This window comes from Maylandia zebra, linkage group LG15 (assembly GCF_041146795.1).
Source record: "Maylandia zebra isolate NMK-2024a linkage group LG15, Mzebra_GT3a, whole genome shotgun sequence".
Classification (NCBI taxonomy): Eukaryota; Metazoa; Chordata; class Actinopteri; order Cichliformes; family Cichlidae; genus Maylandia; species Maylandia zebra.
Window position 1 is genome coordinate 29,869,490 of NC_135181.1, and position 20,941 is coordinate 29,890,430.

Genomic DNA, 20,941 nt, shown 5'->3' on the forward strand with positions numbered 1-20,941 from the left:
GCTATTTCTGGCCTGAGATTTGTGGCCAAAAAACGGCTTTGTGCTCCCTTTTTCTTGGACCACATTAAACACTCTCCTGATGATTTTATCGACTCAGTTGCTAGTTTAAGTCATTGATAAAACAGCATGATTTTTAAGGGTAATTGTGAGTGTAAGAAAGGAGGGTAAACCAAGGTATGCTGATTGGCTAGTGACCGTCACAAATTTTTAGAGATGGCTAGTATGGGACTTCACAAATTAGTGGATAACATAATGCTTGCTACGTTCAGATTTTCTATTTTCTTTCTATTTTAGTCCATGGTTAAATACTGCTTTTTGCAGCACACTTCAGAACCCTCACTTCATCACCTGAACAGAGTTTAATAGTCAGAAATGAAAAATCATGTTATACCGTGATACCATGATATTGCCTAAGCATAATTGACCATATTTTTGAGGACATCGGTTTTGTATAAGCAAATCCATATTTGTTGCAAGTACATTTTTCTTTGCTTTTCAAGACTCTTAAATGCAGAGTCTAAAAGATGAGTCACCACTCAGTGATTTTCATGTTTCCTTTGCTGCTCCCTCTTATCTGTTGTCATTTTTGTTGCTGGTCCTCCCGCTGGTTAGTGGGATAGAAATGGACTGCTGGCAGCATCATTGGTTCAAGCTCGTGTGCTCAGCTGGTTGAAGTTACAGAAGAAAGGAGGAAAGAAGAGAAAACATTTTGCTATCTCATTAACTGCAGAGTTTGCAGATGCCCACCAGCTACTGATGTGTGAGCTGAAAGATGAGTAGACAGGGAAAGGAAGATGGGGAGAAAGTAGGGATTGGCAGGAAGTAGAACAGAGAAAGTGAGTGAGTGATGGGTGAAAGATCAATTATTGACAGGGTGATTCAGAGGAGAGTGAGGGATGGCGAGAGGACAGTAGGCTGTGGATGGGGGAGTGAATGTATTAATAACTACTGTAATGAGATTTCTCATAAAAACAGCTGATAGTAAGCTATTTACCAATACTTAAAGATGGCTTGGAACAGTTAACCATGTCATGGTTAACTTTCATGTCAGGTAGTTTCAAGTTTCTTTTGAGATTCTCACAAAACCTAATTAGTCTATCTAAATTCTAAAATCTTGGATCTTATTCTAGTCACGTGGTTGGAGAATTACAAATTTTCAACATTTGTAATTTAACCCCCAGAAAGCGTAAAGTATTTAGCTAGGATCTTGGACTGAGTCTGTAGAGAGAAAAGAAATAACTGGAGAAGGTTTAATTTTGTAACAAATAATCTTCAAATGTCAGAATTCTTGTAACTTAGTTGAAATAATCTGTAGGACTGCCTGTCTACTTTTCAAATTATCCTTTGGATGTTAAAGTCACAGTACAAAAGTAGATCTACATATGCTACAAGGAACATTAAGGCCTCGGTAGAGCAACCGTAATTACATACAGCCTGCAGTGATGTAACTGACAACTTGTCCATTCGTGAGGGATATTTTCTTGATTATTTAAAAACTAGTTTAGCATGCAATAATATCAATGTAGGGAGTTGTAGAGGGAATTCCAAGACAGCCTGGCCACTGTAGTGTTGTTGTTAAAATTCTTTGCTTGCCAGCTGAATCCTTCCCAAAGAGTGTGTCTGTGTGTGTGAGTTAGAGAGCAAGCGAGAGAGTGCTGTTTGTTATGTGTGAACAAAATTATTAACACCAAACATCTCTATGTCTAGCATAAAGGAAGAAGTGTGTCTCAAATGTTTTCATGTCTCATCTGTCACCTTTACTCGAGGGACTTCCATTTATTATTCAATTATTAATGATATTTTTAGTATGTAAATTAGCTATTTAGTAGACTCTTAATGATTACCCAGACATGTTCACCTCATCCTCAGTAATGTATAGTTGGGACATTACTGAACCCTTGTGTGGTGCTCATTTTCAAATGCATTGTTGAATATTTCATATATGCATGACATATCAGCAAACATATGTAAATATGTGAATTTACAATGTAATTCATTTTTGACACCTAAATGTACAACCATCTCAGAGCTGTAAATGGCAAATATACATGGATTACCATAAAGTATGAACATAAGCCATCTGTTAGCTTTGGTTCGAAGCAGAAATACCAGTTAAATGGTAAATGGCCTGTATTTGTATAGCGCTTTTCTAGTCCCTAAGGACCCCAAAGCGCTTTACACATCCAGTCATCCACCCATTCACACACAGGTGATGGCAAGCTACATTGTAGCCACAGCCACCCTGGGGCGCACTGACAGAGACGAGGCTGCCGGACACTGGCGCCACCGGGCCCTCTGACCACCACCAGTAGACAAAGGCTGAAGTGTCTTGCCCAAGGACACAACGACCGAGACTGTCCAAGCCAGGGCTCGAACTGGCAACCTTCCGATTACAAGGCGAACTCCCAACTCTTGAGCCACATAATGATGGCAGCTTCCTGGTTGGACTTCATTTCCCATTAAATCCTGCAAAACACAGCAGGAGACAGAAAAATAACCTGAAGCCAACTCTCTTATTGCAACTGGTCTGGTGCATTGTTACACAGCACTCCATGTTACAGATTGCTGTGCATTTATATCAGTTCTGGTGTCGTTTAAGGGAAAATTACCCCATCGACAATGTGCATCAGTAATAGCTCTCCCTTAAAGCAACAGGCAGCAATTCCTTACTCGTGTCTCGTTTCCTGTATAGAATATTTTTTCCATGTCATAATTTGAACAGCCATCCTGAAGTAGGTCTCACTGGAAAGCTCCAGGAAACATCTTACAATTCCCCTATCACACTAAGTTTTGTGTTCTGATTACACTGCACATCTTCTTTGTACATAGCTTTAAGGAAGAGAACTGTTAGTGTTCACAAGTATTGGTTATGTTAAAAGCACAGCATTGGGATGTGTAGATGTTGGGTTGAATTTTCTCTTTATTTTGTGAATCAGTCAGTAGGTCTCAGTTGAAGAAAGGAAAAATTAGTGGAAAATTCATATTAAAGTTTATATATTTAATCTATCTTAAACCAACCTATGTATCCATCCATCCATTCGCTTCCGCTTATCCTTTTCAGGGTCGCGGGGGGCGCTGAAGCCTATCCCAGCTGTCATAGGGCGAGAGGCGGGGTACACCCTGGACAGGTCGCCAGTCTGTCGCAGGGCTAACACACAGGGACAGACAACCATTTGCACTCACATTCATTCGCACATTCACACCTAGTGACAATTTGGATTATCCAATTAACCTATCCCCACAAGCTGCATGTCTTTGGACGGTGGGAGGAAGCCAGAGTACCCAGAGGGAACCCACGCAAACACGGGGAGAACATGCAAACTCCACACAGAAAGACCCCGGCCTGATGTTGGAATTGAACGCAGGACCTTCTTGCTGTGCGGCAACAGTGCTAACCACCGTGCCACCGTGCTGCCATATATTTAATCTACTGCTATTGAATTTGTTGTTAGCTTAATGAGCTACAGTAACTGAGTTGAAAAACCCCAGCCCTGATACTTTTAGAAGTGCATAACAGACCTGGGTGAAAATATATTTGGATATCTATTCAAATATGATGTAATATTTTGCTCATTTGTTGAAAATGGGAATTCCTGCAAGATAAGTCAAATTTCCTGGGATATTTCCAGAGTCAAGTAGCTGCTAAACCTTGCCTCCCTTTCACAGCTAGCACTGCTTTCCTACAATAATATGTAAAAATGTAACACTATTAATAACAGATAGTAAATCAAGGTCAGATTTCTTCCCAGCGTAGAGTGATTAGGAACATCCGTTTAAGCTTTCGTCAATGTTGTTAACTATCACGTCATAGCAGATCATTGTTTTCTAGCTAGCTTATTAGCATTAACACTAGTTAGCATTCTTTATTGAATTATTAGGTGCTGGACTATCATGTATCAGCTCTGCCATATCTATAAAAAAAAATCATCTTTTATTTCTATATGAATCACACTGGAAATGCTCACTCTGAGGCCGTTTAAAAATTACCAAATGGCAAAATACATGACTTTTGAAGCAGTAGTGGTTTTGACTTCCTCAGTAGATAATTTGCACATTTGTTAAAATTCTCTTAATGTTTTCTTCAAAAAACTTTGGATGCTAGCTGTATAAACTCATTTATAAATGTGTTTTACTTTGAGGATCTTATTATTTAACTCCAGCATTAAAAAGAGAAAAAATGCGACCAGTAAATAACTCTGACCCATCATGCTCGACTAGTTTCTAATCTTTTAGGTACCTTTTGATAAATGCCTTGATTTTTAAAGGTTGTGAGCAAGCTAGAATGTATCATTTGCTGCTAATAGGGCAGATAAAGTCCAAACGCTTGACAGGTTTTTCATAGCTAGAATTAATTGTTAAACCATGAGCAATCACTATGAAGGGGAAAGGTTTATCAAAAGATTTGTTTCCATCAACATATTCAACTGCAATTTCACCCACGTCTTCTGCATGATGGTGTACCTCAAAACTCATCATGCCATCTTTTTCCATGCTGTCTTCTCCTCCACTTCCACCCATCATCTCTCCCACATGTCCCACCCCTTCTCACGTGGTCTGGAATGGGTCAACTACCCGTGGTGTGGTCTTTGCCCTCTGTGGTAGGTACTTCCATTCCCCAACGGACACTAAGGAGCTGCTGTACGACCCAGCGTCCGTGATGAATGGCGACACACTCAAGTTCTGCCTGAAGGAGGCCTGGTGCAAGCTGTCCTTCTTCGTCCTTTCCTTCTTCTACTATCTCTACTGGTGAGCACAGGGCAGGTGGTATGGGGAGATAATTGGATTACATGTAAATAGATTGCATTAATCTAATTACAACACATAAATAAGCAGTAAAACTGAACTGAAGCTACTTTTTAAAAAAGCTTGGGGAGAAAAGGATCAGTTGATGAGGTGTTTGACTTCCGCCCAGACTAAACATCAGCAGGTCATGTAACATTGGTTTGATTTCCCAACTGATGAAGCAATGTGAGTGCAAATCACTGAATAAAGTAACCATTTCTCCAGCAATCACATGCAACTCCCTGTACTCATATGACTTTGTGAAGTCCAGTTTGCCATGTCAGGCTAGTAATACTGCTAATGCATGTGATGTTAAGAGAATTTGATTCTTTACTTCACTGACAAGCACCACAATAATGCTGTGTGTAGCTGATGGGTAAAACTACTACATACTGGTTCAAATGTTGTTTGTGTGCAACAAGATAATTGATAATATTGATGATATATTCACATGTCTATTGTTGTATAATTTGTCTGCCATGTCCTGATGTTACTGCTAAAATCAATTTTCTTGTTCATGTCTAACGATGCTGTTATTATTAACCACGGATTCTTGTTCCATGTGTCATGTGGGTGCTGCAGTGTGTGGAACCTGGAAATATCCCTCTAATAGGTCTTATCAGTGGAAACACTTAAAGGTACAATCCTTATATTTTTTGATATTTCATTCTATGGTAGTATATTGAGGCAGAACAGCATTGTTGAGAAGAAATCTTGACCATATGACCAGCCCAGTATTTGCCCTTTTCTCAATCTTGATATGTTGGACTGTGAATGGCTGTTGTGGTTATATGGATTTGATGATTTTGACCAGACTACATAAATTTTTCCAGTTCTAGTTATAGAACTCAGAAGACTGTTTTCGATGACAACTAAAGAAGGATTGCAACTTTAACATGGAGCTGCTCTTGTATGTGTGTGATAATGCCGCAACTTAACATTGCAGTAAGGTCCTCATCCTGTTGAAAAATGCCATTTATGTATCTGCTTGGGGTATAAATACTTTGCTAACAGCAATGTTTATCTCAGCAATACCACACAGGTAGAAAAGCAACATCATGAGAGTGTTGAACTTAGACTCTCGCACAAAATCCTGATGTTTGTTTTTGAGAATGGCTGCAATTACTCAACATATTTTAGAGATATGAGGCGATACTTATTGTCCTTAAATTTCCAAACACATTGAGCTATTTAAACACAGTCTATTTAAAGTTTCAATACATGACCAATGGGTAAATGTATACCACAGGCATGTGATTAATTGGATTAAGGACATGTGCAGCATTTTGCCAATGCAGGCTTAATTTGGGAGAAATTATTAAATATCACTTCTTGCCCTTCCTGCCCTAATGCAGGACACATGGCATGAACCTAGTTATATCCAATAAGAAAAAGCTAATCTCAAAATTTTTTCAGTTTTAAAATATATCCAAGATCACAAAGGCAGTTGGATTGTAATGCATTCCCTCCTGGCATGAAAAAGAAAAAGAGCTAATGTGTTACGCTCACATGTATCCCATTCATTTTCATACCAGAGCCTACATCAGTCAGTAGATGGAGTAACTTGTGTGGAAGGTTCAACCAACAGAGGTTGTCTTTATTAAATAATATTACAGTATAGGGACAAACATTTATAGCAAAATTGGTTGGCTATCAAAAATGTATCATCATTTTTAAAATAACTGAATTAGGTGCCTATTGTTATAAAGACAGTGTTCATCTTAAAGTTTAATCATCTTGCTTTTTCATCTCACTTCATCCTGTCCTGTTCTAGCTCATATTGGACTGATCTGCAGCAGCAGCAGGTATTCTACAATACAAGGTGATGGTGGATTCACTTTCAAATCTAAAGCCAAAGACATATTGAAGAGAATTTGTCCTTACCTCTTTTCCGCCCAAGATTTTTTGTGTGATTTCTGTAGCGACTTGCTGACCTTTATGATCCTCCCTGTTTCTACACTCTTGATCAAGGGTCCAAGGATTAAACAGTTTGTTTGTTACAGCATCAGGAAGTTCTGCTGAAAGCAAAGCAAGCCAAATTTGAGTAGGTTCAATCCGGTTGCATTTGGGTAAAATGCTACCCCTTTCCCAATGGCTAGCCTAAGAGGGAATGTATGAGGGAGAAATCTGTTACTATATTTTGAATGGCACTGGCTTATTAGAAATCAAATTGCACAAATTATGCATCAACCAAAAGAATAAAACCTCACGAAACTATTACATTAATTTGTTTAAGTCCCCAGTACAACAACGGATTCTTGAGGCTAATAAAGTTTCCACATCTTCATGCCTACAAGGTGAGTGCGTGTAACATAAATTCATTGTCAATTAGATGAGTAGCAATTCTGAAACGGAGACTTTTTTCAGCCCTTTTGTAGTTACAAAAAAGAAGGGCTGGTGTTAACTGGTCAACAGCCTTAACAGTGGCATGTAACACTCTATAAGCAGGACTTATACAATGTTACAAAATTTATTTTTTCCACTTAAAATAGGATTTCAACACACAAAACCATCCAAGGAAGGTTTTATCTCCTCATTATGACTTATGAATCTCAAAATTACCAGAAAAAAAGGACATACTCTCCTTTTAAACAAATGCCATAAATATCTGGCAACTGAGAAGACTGCTGGACTTTTGGGTGAAGAATCTTGTCTCATTCTGGTCCAATATCATATTCTAGCTGCTCAACAGCCCTGTGTCTTCTTTGTTGTATTTTTCACATCATGATACCCCAAATGTTTTCAACTGGTTGACAACCTAGATTGTAGGCAGGCTAGTTCAGCAACCGACTCTTCTGTTGTAATAGACCCAGTATTGTGTTTACCATTGTCTTGCTGGGATTTGCAAGGCCTATACATAATCTTGAGAAATTTTCACAAATATGAACTAAAAAGTGCAAAACTCATGTTGAAACACTGTCTTAAACTAAGCAGGGGATTAACTTGAACTGACATCAATAATGAGAACATCAATAATATTATTTTGATCTTGCAATTTTTTTCTTGTTATGTGAGGTTTGAATTTTATCAAATAAAGCTTCATTTTTTTTCCATTTAGAGCTCTTGCTACATACTTGTAGTACTGTAGCGCTAAAGCTGATGACTGGAAGGTCAATGTGGCCCGTTGAAAGGATGGCCCTTGCAACAGAAATCACACTTCAGCTTTGTTTTAATGATTAAAAATAACAAATTCAAAGAGTAAACTCTAATGTTATATAACTATAGTGATGGTCTGCATAAAGAATTCATGAGGTTGAATTGAAAGTGAAACAGCCTGAAACCAGATCTGTGCAGCTTGTACCTGTTTCCGCGACCCTACTTTCTCCACTGCTCCCCAAACCCATTCTACTTTTTTTTTTTTTTTTTTTTTTTTTTTTTGCCTGTCCCGTTTGGCTCTTTTGCCATCAGAATTGTTGTCTAAAGGCAAAGAAAGATGCCCAACGGATTTACTTTACCAAATTGACCATCCCAGCCTTGCCGTAATGGTCCATTTGATTCACCTTTTATTGTTTATTTTATTTTCACTTACTGAATACGGGACAGACTTGACTGGGGGAAAGAAGGGGAGAAAGAAAGAGGGAAAGAGAAACAGCTGAGAAGAGGGACGGGGGAGAAGGGCAAAAGACAAAAACCAACAGAACGGGCAGAGGAAAAAAAATGCATATATCAATCACCTGGGTCACCTGCTGAGAAAGAAAAAAGAAAACAAGCAGAAGAGAACAAGAGTAATAGAATAAACAACATCACAATGATATATGGGAATATGACAGTAAATACTAAATATTAAACATTATTGTGCAGCACATAAGATCAACAGAACACAGTGTGCTTTGAGGTAGGAGCCAAAAAGGGTGTAGTTTGTGGGTGTGATCACCCGTGTGTACACCTGTGAGCATGGACGCGCTTGTTTTTTGTTTTTTAAAAGGTTCCTTCATGTAATAATCTGCTAGAGGGTGTGGGGGGGCCACAGTCCCGTCCTTCAGGGCATGAAGCAGGTATGGAGGAGATCAAAACTCCAGACATCCAGAGGCCCCCAGAACACAAGAGACCAAGGAAGACCAACAGAGGGGCAGCTGCGCCACTGTCCCAGAAAGAGCTGAGGAGAGTCCCAGATGAGGGCTCACCCAGCAGCCGCGGAGCAGAAGCCAGGGGGAGTTGCAGTGACGCGCCCGTGAGCTCCGCCGGCAGCCAGCCGCGCCTGAGTGACCTGGGAGCACCCCACCTCCGAAGTGGCCCGAGCGAGCCCCAGGCTCCAGGCCCCGATAAGCGGCCGCCAAGGAGTGAGCCGGTGTGTACCTGGACGCCCACCCCCGGACACAAAGAACCACCAATGCACCGATGTCCGAGGGGGACCGCCACTGGAAGGGGAAGTGGTGGTAGGGGGAGATAGGCCTCCATACCTTGGAGGGCCTGAGATGTCCCCAGAGAGGTGGCGCCTGACACCCAACCTGACATATAGACACAGACATACAGGCACACACAGATACAAACATCCATTTCCACCCTCATGCTCTCATATGCACTTACTCCACACTCAACCAACGTGGAGACAGACATAAAGAGACGTTGTACACACGATCACACTCCCCAAGCGTACTCTACAAACCGGGTCTAGGTGCCCTTGCCCCTGGAGGGGGGAACTGCACCCAGACCCAGGTGGTGTTACCCTTTTCCCTACGGTGGGGGGAGGCAGACCGCCCCGACTCTGCAGCAGCAGGAAGGCCCCACACTCCAGACCGCAGTCGGACGGCCAACTCCTCCTCCTAGCCCCCCCGCTCCAGCAGGTCGCAGAGAATGGGGGTGAGAGAAGACTCCAAACCTCCCTCCACCCGCTCATTGTAGTGTTGATGCATGTGTGTTCTAAGGTGCATTTAAAACCCAGGAGGGCTTGGAGCTACCTGCCAGAGAGCAGCAGGTAAGCGCATGGTCCCTCCTGCTAGCCCTCAATGTCTACGTGTATTTAAAATTGAGAGGTGGGCAACGATGCCAGGGGTGGGGTGTACACCCTGATGGTACTTTGGACTCCGTGTATCGTGCCCACCCCCAAGATCCTATATGTATGTGTAATGAGAGTGTGAGTAATGTGAATGTCTAAGTTGCGGGATAAAATTGAGGCAGAGGCAGCCAGAAGGGGACAGGGGGGGGGGGGGGGGGGGGTAGCCTCCTCTGCACCCTGGTGACATACCCCTACTCCAAGGTCCTGCATGTGTGGGTGGTTGTGGTGGAGCGGGAAGAGGGAGGCAGCTGGAGATGGGGAGGGAAGGAAGGGAGGGGCAAGTGACCCTTCCCTGGGGCCAGCTCCCCCGCTGACCCCAGTAGGCACCCCCATACTCCGCGACCCGCCAGGGAAAGGGGGCCCAGGCCCATCCAGACCGGGGCCCAGCACAGCAGCGCCTCCCGGCCCCACAGAGCCCGGGACAGTCCTCCCAACCCCACCACAGAGAAAACTGCACCCACCCCACCATCCACTCATCTTCCAGACTACATAAGACAATAAACACCCAGGCTGAGATCTTCCTCCACCTCTCCTGTATCTCCCCCTCCTGCAGAGGGAGCTCCTGAAGAGAGGAAAGCTCCTGCAAGATGTGACAATCTCCCCCACCAGTTGAAGAGCCCCCCAGGTGGCTCGATGCACCGGCGGCACCCCGCTCCAGGGCTGGGCCCCCATGCACCCACCCGCCCACAACCCCGGCAACACACCAACCAGGACCCAAGCCCCCGAGGCCCGGTCCAGGTCCCAGCCCAGAGACGGAGCGCCCCCAGAACCTCACGCCCATCCCGGACCCACCCAGGGGCAGCCAGGCTACCAGGTCAGTAACCCACGTCCGTCAGCACAGACCCTCCCCTAGCCCCGCTGTACGCAGCCGCGAGGAAACAGTCACCTGAGAGCCAACAGAGCCCCTAACGGGACATGACCGCTACCCCGGGTTGAGCCCCCCCAAGGAAGATGCCTCCGGGGAACCCCCCGACGCCCTAAGCATGTCCCTACCCCCACACCAATCACAACAGTGAAGGCGGGACCAGACTATGACCCCCCACCCCCACTAGGTGATGGAGCTGATCAAAGGAGCCCAGAGCAATTGATCTGATGTGGTGGCAGAGGCTGTATCAAGACTAATGTAATCTAATAGATCATTTCTATATTGGTTAGAATTAAGATTATTTTTATTTTTCCAGTTCATGAGGACTGTTTTCTTGGCTATGCATAGGGCAGTGAAAACCATATGGGCGATATTGTTTTCTGAAGTGACATTATCTAAACTGCCCAACAAACACACTAAGGGGGAAGTTGGAATGTTACATTTCAGACACTTCGATAAGTCTTCACATATCTCGCGCCAAAACTTCTGAACTGGTGGACAGAACCAAAGAGCGTGGATATAATTGTCCGGTGAATTGGTTTGGCAGTGTGAGCAGTTGTTGGTAGACGTAAAGCCCATCTTGAACATCCGATGACCTGTATAGTGCACTCTATGTAATATTTTGTATTGAATTAATTGAAGACTGGGATTTCTAATTAGATTAAAGGTTTTTAAGCAAATCTGAGACCAAAAGTTTAGGTCTAAGTTAACTGATAAATCCGCTTCCCCTTTTCAGAATCAGAATCAGAATCAGAATGGGGTTTATTGCCAAATGTTGAGCAGGTTTACAACATTAGGAAATTGCTCCCTTCCTTCCCTCCCCATCTCCAGCTGCCTCCCTCTTCCCGCTCCACCACAACCACCCACACATGCAGGACCTTGGAGTAGGGGTATGTCACCAGGGTGCAGAGGAGGCTACCCCCCCCCCCCCCCCCCTCTGTCCCCTTCTGGCTGCCTCTGCCTCAATTGCAATAGGAAGTGATATTGATTCATCTGTTTTAGAAAGCATTCTGTATATTTTGGATAGTAATTTGGGGGTTTTAAGAGTAAGAAATTGAACCACACTTGGTGGTGTTTGTAGTTCAACTTGACCCGGTTTAAATTTCTTTTTTACTATGGATTTAATTTGTTGATATTCTAAAAATCTTTTCTTGTTGATCCCATATTGTGTAACTAGTCCGTCAAATGAAATAAATTCTGTTCCTTCTAGTATATGTTCTAAATATTTGATTCCTTTACCACTCCAATCTGAAAAGTTTATCATATTATTGTTTTGTAATATGTCAGGGTTGTTCCAGATAGGTGTACGTTTGCATGGGATTAATGAAGACACTGTCAATTTTAGAAACTCCCACCATGCTGTCAGAGAAGCACTGATGTTGATGCTTTTAAAGCATTCATGTCGTTGGATGTTTGAGCTGATAAATGGTAGGTCTGAGATCTCTAGATTATTGCAAAGTGCTTGTTCTACATCTAGCCAAGGTTCATCTAAGAGGGTATGTTTTAGCCATCCTGAGATAAACTGAAGCCTGTTGGCTAAGAAGTAGTGCTGAAAGTTAGGCAGTTCTAGTCCTCCTTTATCCTTGGTCTTTTGTAGTGTTTTTAAGCTTATACGTGGGGGTTTATTTTTCCAAAGGAATTTGGACATACATGAATCTAGAGATCTGAACCAATCTTGTGGCGGTTTAGTTGGGATCATTGAGAATAAATAATTTATTTTTGGTAAGACCATCATTTTTATAGCGGCAACCCTTCCCATGAGTGATATGGGTAGACATTTCCATCTAGCCAGATCATCTTCTACCTTCTTTAAAAGTGGGATATGGTTTAATTTAGTTAGATCTGCAAACTTGGGAGAAACATTAATACCTAAATATTTTATATTTCCCGATTGCAGTGGTGTAGAAGAGGAATTATGGAGGGAGCAATTAATCGGTAGAACTGTAGATTTTGACCAGTTAATTGAGTAATCTGATATTCTTGCAAAAGAGTTTATCAATTCAATCACCCCAGAGATATTGGTTTGTGAATTTTGGAGAAAGAGTAACACATCATCCGCATAAAGGCTGATTTTATGTTCCACGTTCTTGCATTTTATGCCCTTAATTACTGAATTCTGTCTAATTGCTGCTGCTAGTGGTTCAATAAAAATTGCAAACAGTGAAGGGGAGAGTGGGCATCCCTGCCTGGTGCCCCTCAAGAGACAGAAGCTGGAGGATGTCTGGTCATTTGTTCTAACACAAGCTGTTGGGGAATTATATAATATTTTTAACCAGTTTATGAAAGAGGATCCAAAACCAAATTTGTGTAAAGTTGCAAATAGAAATTTCCAGTTAACTCTGTCGAATGCTTTTTCTGCGTCTAAAGAGAATATTGTAGTTTCTAGGTTTTTACTGTATGAGTAGTCTATCAAATTAAGTAATCTACATGTATTTGTTGATGAGTGCCTACCTTTTATGAAACCAGTTTGGTCAGGATGAATTAAGAGGGGGGTTATTTTCTCCAGTCTCTTTGAGAGAGCTTTGCAGATTATTTTAAGGTCTACGTTTATAAGGGATATTGGACGATAGCTTGAGGGATATACAGGGTCTTTGCCTGGTTTTAGCAGGAGATTAATGTTTGCAGAATTCATATTTGATGGAAGTCTGCCCTTTTCTTTAATTTCCACCAACGTTCTGTAGAAAACTGGTGCTAGAATCGACCAGAATTCTTTGTAGAATTCTGCAGGAAAGCCGTCTGGACCTGGAGCCTTATTATTGGGCATACTTATCAGGGCTTCTTGGAGTTCACCTGGTGTCAGTGGTGAATCCAGTGCCATTGCTTGAGTGTCCAATAATTTTGGAAGAGTTATGTTGTCCAAAAACTGGTCAATTTCTTTTTTAGATGGGTTTATTTGTGGTGAATACAACGTTTTATAGAAATCCCTGAAAATGTTGTTTATTTGTATCGGATCATATATTGTGTTCCCAGATGAATCTTGAACAGCACATATAGTTTTTTTTTCTCTATTTATTTTTAGCTGGTTTGCTAGAAATTGACCGGATTTATTACCATGTTCATAATTTTGTAGGCGTAGTCTTTGTACTAAGAATTTTGTTTTTTTATCAATTATCTCATTTAATTCTAGTTTTGTTTTGCGTATTTTGTTCAATGTTTCCTGATCTTGGCGGGACGCGTAGGCTTCTTCTAGTGATTTGATGTTTTTTTCTAATTCCTGAATATTTTTGTTTTCTTTTTTCTTTTTATGTGATGAGAAAGAAATTATTTTACCTCTCATCACAGCTTTCCCTGCTTCCCATAGAACAGAAGCTGATGTTTCGGGAGTGTCATTATAGTCCAAATATGAAGTACACTCTTTTTTAAAATATTTAATAAAGTCTTCATCTTTAAGTAGTGATATATTAAATCTCCAGTTTTTTCTTGGCGTAGTATTATTCTTGTGCATTAGTGTTAAAGATACAGGACCATGATCGCTGACAACTATAGGATGAATCTCAGTGTCTGAAATGTCGTTCAGCAGTGAGCTGCTGACCAAAAAATAATCCAGACGAGAGTAGGAGTGATGGACATGTGAGAAAAAAGTATATTCCTTACTGGTGGGGTGAAGGGAGCGCCATGCATCGCAAAGACCAAAGTCGCTCATATACTGTTTGATTATATTTGTGGACTGCCAATTACGCTGAGTTCCTGCTGTATTGAGCCTATCCATGTCTTCATTTAGTCCAAGGTTGAGGTCGCCTCCAAGAACAAGTGTGCCATCTAAGTGTTCAGAGAGTGCACTGAAAAAACCGTGAAAGAATGAGGGATCATCAACATTTGGACCATATACACTTGCAATACATAGCTTTTTATCAAGTATAGATAGTTTAATGATTAAGAATCTGCCCTCTGGATCTATAACTGTATCGAGTACTGTGAAATTAATATTTTTATGTATTAAAATTGCTACTCCCCTTTGTCTAGAATTATAACAAGCTGAGAACACATTAGGAAACTCAGGTGTTTTAAGTTCATTCGAACCTCTAAGAGGTCTGTGGGTCTCTTGTAAAAGGACAACATCTGCCTGTAGTTTTTTGAGTTGGTTAAATATTTTTAACCTCTTTACTCTGGAGCCAGCTCCATTTATATTCCATGTAATGAACCTCAGTGTACCCATAGATGTTTGTGTATAACTAGGGATGTATGCTGTGTGCGTCGCTTAGCCAGGTGGAGAGAATACGTCACTTGTTCATAAATAAAGAGAAGGAGAGAGAGAAAAAATGTGTGGCGAGATGCTCCGTGGGTCTGACTTTGTGTATGCATAGTTACTAATATGAGTAGGCTTGGCTTAAGTGTGTGTATCCTAAACGACTGTGTGCGCTGTCTGACTGATGTAAATGTGCTGCCGTTGAGCGCATGGTGCGTATGTGTCGAAATAAAGGATGTTTGTGGATGAGTGTCGAAGCAGGTGATCGAGGCAGTGAAAGGAATAAAGAAAGAAACCAAGGACAGGGGTGAGCAGCATAAAACCAAGAGGGGGGGGAAGAGAGGAGAAAAAAAACGAGAAGAAAAAAACAAAAACAAAACGTAAACATTCCAATTAAATCACTGACGGAGAGTGACGGTGTTGATTCTGCTATGAAATCACACTTTAAGATGCGATTTGATACTGGTAAGTTAAACAGATGTTAATGCAAGTTAGTGTGTGTGGATAGGGAAATGGTGTAGCTGATTCTTATCTGGTGTGAGGTTAATACAGCCACGGAGTGATGTTGGGGTCTCGTTGGAGCTGTCCGTCCACGTACAGCCGGTCCACAGCGATGACAGCGCGGGAGCCCTTCTGGATGAAGCAGCGTCGGATTGGGAAGAGGACCCTGCGTCGTTCCAAGATCTCTTTGGGGAACTGGTCGTTCACGCTGAAGTCCGTTCCTTTTAATACCCTGCCGCGGCTTTTCACGTGTTGCTTTTGTTTGAAGTGGCCGAATTTGGCCACGATAGGACGTGGTCTCCCGGCCGTAGCCCGAATGGGGCCGAGGCGATGTACCCGATCGAAGACGATGTTCTTCACAGTGTCCTCCGGCAGCTTCAGGTGGGTTTTGATGAAGCTTTTTACCGTGGTCTCCGCGTCCTCTCCAGCGGCTTCTGGAATACCAGAAAATACAAGATTATCACGCATGCTACGAGCTTGTAGATCGATAACTGTTTCTTTTATTTTTTTATTTTCTCTATTGAGCTGGGTAACATTATCTGTGAGACATTTCACCGACTCCCTTAGCGTGGCATTTTCAGCAGCAAGCGTTTCCACCTGCTGCTGGCTGTACTCCAGGGATTCTCGCAAGCATTTAAATTCTCGGTGAAGAATCTCCACCAAGGACAGCCTTGCGTCGAAACTGGACAATCGCTTGTCGATTGACTCCAATATGTCGGCATTATCTTTGCCGGCTGGCGATGTTGAGCCGGGGGAATCTGCCGGGCGTTGTCTTTTCGACGACGGCGTCTCAGGTTTAGCCGGGGAAGCTGCACACGGGGTCTTCTTCATCACGAGATCCTGAAAGCACTGATCAATATAATCTTGGAGAGTCTCTAAACTCTCCCCGTTGTTCTCCAGGGTGTTGGAGATTATTTAGACAAATAGTGTTAGTTATAAGACAATTGATAAGTGTATTTGGTAATGCTGAAGCTTAAATGAATTTGTTCAAATCTAAACTACCATTTGCTTTAATTTTCCGCCAAAATCTCCGGCGTCTGACGTCAGTTACAACATGAGTCGCTTACCTTGTCCGTCACTTCCGTCACTTACCTCCTCTCCTCCTCATGTCTGAGAATTTTATCAAATAAAGCTTCATTTTTTTTCCATTTAGAGCTCTTGCTACATACTTGTAGTACTGTAGCGCTAAAGCTGATGACTGGAAGGTCAATGTGGCCCGTTGAAAGGATGGCCCTTGCAACAGAAATCACACTTCAGCTTTGTTTTAATGATTAAAAATAACAAATTCAAAGAGTAAACTCTAATGTTATATAACTATAGTGATGGTCTGCATAAAGAATTCATGAGGTTGAATTGAAAGTGAAACAGCCTGAAACCAGATCTGTGCAGCTTGTACCTGTTTCCGCGACCCTACTTTCTCCACTGCTCCCCAAACCCATTCTACTTTTAAATACTCTAGGAACAACAAGTAGGCCTGCATTGCGAGAGCGAAGTGCTCTAATAGGGTGATATGATACCACAAGGTTCTTAAGATAAGATGGGGCCTGATTATTTAAGACCTTGTATGTGAGGAGCAGGATTTTGAATTCAATTCTGGATGTAACAGGGAGCCAATGAAGGGAAGCCGACACAGGAGAAATATGCTCTCTCTTTCTTTTTTTTTCTTTTTTTTTATTCATATTTTGGATGGACAGAAACATTAACAAATATACAACTAGAATAATCATACTGTCAGTTCTCTGTCCGTTCCTTAACAACAACCAACAAATAAGGACTAACAATAACTAAGACAAACAGACAAAAAAACAAACAAAAAAAACAAACAACACCAGGAGAAACAAAATAATATACCGCCTCCTGGGAAACATCAGCAAAAACAAAAGCAATGGGGGCAAAACACCCGGGTGCCTAAAAACAAAACATAACCTTGACCACTGATGACATTAGACAATTTCTTCCCTCTACTGACTTTCAAAGTAAAAAAAAAAAAAAGACAACAAAAATACCAACGACACATGAAACCCCCCCCCAAAAGAACATTTATCACAATATCTAGGAGACATTGTCGATGTACAACAAAAAAGGACCCCAGACCTGCTCAAAAATATCTTCTCTCCCCTTAATTCTGTATATAACCCGTTCATATGATGCCATCTTAGACATTTGTTCAGTCCATTCCCTGAGAGAACAGGGGCTGGATGACTTCCAGTGCCTCAGTATTATCCTGCATCCTGTTATGAAAGCCAGACGCATCCACAGTCTCTGTTTTTTTGAAAGGATATTATTGTCAGGTAGCAGGCCCAGGACACATACAGCTGGAGATTTAGAAAGATTAAGTTTAAAAATATCATTCACCAAGTTAATGATCCCGTCCCACAAATAATCATTTTTCCGACATGTGTACAACATATGAACTAGAGTCCCAGCTTCCTCCTGACATTTCCAACAGGTGTCATTATCCACAAGCTTCAGCCTGACTAATTTACTGGGAGTACAGTAATTTCTGTGAAGCAACTTGTACTGGATAAGTTGAGACTGTGTTTCAGGTGAGCAAACATACCATGATGAAACCAGCGTCTTCCAACTGTCCTCTAAAATCTGGATACCCAGATCCTTCTCCCAACACTGCCTCAGTCCCCCCAAATTGGGAGAGTGTGCCTCTCTGAAGATCCCATAGAATTTGGATGCCCTGATTCTATTAATGCCAGGGGCTGCAAACATCTTCTGAATACTAGATGGAGGGTCTGGATTATTATTCAAAATGGTTTTAATACAGTGTCTTATTTGAAAAAACCTCCAAATTTCCCTTGGATCCAGATTAAATTCTCGTCTGATTTCTGCAAACGATTTCATGCCAGTCTGCCCAAATAAATCCCCCACCTGATTGATACCTGTCCTAGCCCAAGCCTCCCACCAGACCGGTTTCTTACCAATTAATATTTTCTTATTATACCAGATAGAGGCTCTAGCGGTAAGATAAGGGCTAATGTTGGTATATTGGTGAGCTCTAAACCAGGTCTCTTGCATGAAAGCCAATACTGGATCTTTAAACGGTACTGGTCTTCCCTTCTGAGTAAGGAAGGCCTCTAAAGACGAAGGAGCCACAAGACTTTCCTCAATCGCAACCCATGATGGAGAGGGAGAAAGCATAATGATACCAGACCATCTTGGACAATGCCAACCCGCCACTCTCTTTAGCAGCATATAATTTGGACCGATTAAAAGATGGCTTTTTGCCTGCCCACACAAAACCCTCCACACATGTATTATAAAGCTTTAGCAAATTATGTAACATGTGAAGAAAGTACTGAAGTTTAGGGGCAATAATCATCTTCACCAAATTAATTCTGCCCAAAAGGGACAGATTTATTTTAACCCAATTCTGCAACAGCGGACGAATGTTTTGAATCACTGGGGAGATGTTTACTTGCATTATGTTGTCTAAACCAGGGGTCAGTTTAATCCCTAAGTAAATCAAACCCTCGGGCATCCACTTGAAATGCCATGAGCTCCTCATAACTGGCGGACACAGTTTAGAAATGGGCATAACTTCCGACTTAGACCAATTTATGGTGTAGCCAGAGATTACAGAAAAGGAATCAATAATTGAGGAAATTGCAGGAATGGCCTGTTCTGGGTTACTTGAGATCAGTAAAATGTCATCTGCATACAAAAAAGTTTTATGTTCTTCTTGACCCATATCCACCCCCCTAATTTTCTTACATTCACGTAATGCAATAGCCAAAGGCTCCAAAAACAGGGCGAAAATGAGAGGTGATAAGGGTGAATCTTGTCTAGTACCCCGACTTAACGAAAAGGAGGGTGACATTATCCCATTGGTAGTAACTGTAGCCATTGGATCTGTGTATACCACCTGAATCCACTGCCTAAAAAAGGGACCAAAACCGAATCTCTTCAACGTATAAAACAGAAAGGGATATTCAACTTTATCAAAGGCCTTCTCTGCAACTAAGGAGAACGCGACGACAGGGTCTAAATTAGTCCTGCTCTTCCAGAATATGTGCAATAACCTACGTAGATTATCTGCAGAACTTCTGTTTTTCACAAAACCGACCTGATCCCTATGCACCAAATACGGAAGAACTTTCTCAAGCCTAAAAGCTAGTATCTTAGAAATAATTTTTTCGTCCACATTAATTAATGAAATTGGGCAATAATTCCCACAATACTGTGGGTCTTTCCCTTTTTTATGTAATAACGTGATCACTGCCGATCGCATACTAAATGGTAGTCTCCCTCTTTGAAACGCATCTTGATATACCGACAGTAGTCTTGGAGCTAATTCGCCCACGAACACCTTATAAAAATCTGATGGAAATCCATCGTTGCCTGGAGATTTGCCCAATCTAAGACTTCCAATTGCCTGCTTAACTTCAGTTAGTGTAATCTTACCTTCTAATACAGTTCTTTGATCTTCAGACAGGCTGGGAATTTTAATAGAAGAGAAGAAATCTGACAGCCTCTGTTCCTCCACCAATCCATTAGAGGTGTAAAGCTCCTGATAAAATTTAGTAAAAGTATCATTAATTTCTTTTTTACTGGTGGTCAACTTATTATTATTACTAGGAACAAAAATAGATGGTATAAGGTTGCTAGATTTTATCTGCTTAACCCTGTGTGCCAACATTTTACCTGTTCTCTCCCCTTGTTCAAAATACTTCTGATTTAGACAAAACATTGCATATTCCGCTTTTTTCTCCAGTATAGAATAGAATAGAATAGAATAGCCTTTATTGTCATTGTACAGAGTACAACGAAATTGGAGTGCCACTCCCTTGGTGCAAGTTTCAATAATAAATATAAATGTAAAATATAAAAAGTACAAAAAAAACAATCGTAAGTACTCAAACAATAGTATGTACAATATATACAGGATAGCAGCATTAATATAATGACAGTATGAATAGCAGCATAATATAATGACAGTGACGGTATGGAATAGGTTCAATTGTTTTTGTGCTTATTTACTACGGTGATAGCTCTGGGAAAGAAGCTATCCCTGAATCTGTTTGTCCTGGTTTTATGTGACCTGTACCGTCGGCCTGACGGTAATAGTTCAAACAGTTGGTTGCTGGGGTGAGAGTGGTCCTTGATGATATTGCCAGCTCTGCTGAGGTACCGAGAGTTTGCAGTGACCTCCAGGCTGGGCAGAGAGCTGCCAGTGATCTTCTGGGCTGTGTTGATTACCCTCTGCAGTACTTTCCTGTCTGCAGCTGAGCACCCTGCATACCATGTTGTTATGCCGTACGTTAGGATGCTCTCTATGGTGGCTCTGTAAAATGTCACCAGCAGCCTCTCCTCCAGGTTGTTCCTCCTGAGCACTCTCAGAAAGTGGAGACGCTGCTGGGCCTTTTTAACCACCGCTGTAGTATTTGCAGTCCAGGAGAGGTCATCAGATATCTGCACGCCCAGAAACCTCATGGAGTGTACCCTCTCCACACAGCTCCCGTGAATGTAAAGTGGGGCCGGGTCTGCTCTGCCCTTCCTGAAGTCCAAGATAAGTTCTTTAGTTTTCGTGGTGTTCAGTTGGAGGTTGTTAACTGAACACCACTCAGTCAGTCTGTTGACCTCATCTCTGTAGTCCGACTCA

The 20,941-nt window shown here is 41.8% G+C and overlaps 1 protein-coding gene across 5 annotated transcripts in view; it reads left to right on the forward strand.

The window, feature by feature from the left end:
• The window catches only part of cnih3 (cornichon family AMPA receptor auxiliary protein 3), a 142,738-nt gene that overhangs the window by 108,753 nt on the left and 13,044 nt on the right, over positions 1 to 20,941 (forward strand). For 2 of the 5 annotated variants that reach the window (XM_076874270.1, XM_076874268.1), the window contains exons 5-6: positions 4,599 to 4,746; positions 5,365 to 5,420. In XM_076874270.1, the coding sequence (XP_076730385.1) occupies positions 4,599 to 4,746; positions 5,365 to 5,392 (176 nt within the window). In that variant the 3' untranslated portion in view covers positions 5,393 to 5,420. Of the gene's footprint in view, positions 1 to 4,598; positions 4,747 to 5,364; positions 5,421 to 6,556; positions 6,979 to 20,941 lie in introns of those variants that run through there. The other 3 variants (XM_076874271.1, XM_004573666.5, XM_076874269.1) reach the window with 3 other exon arrangements.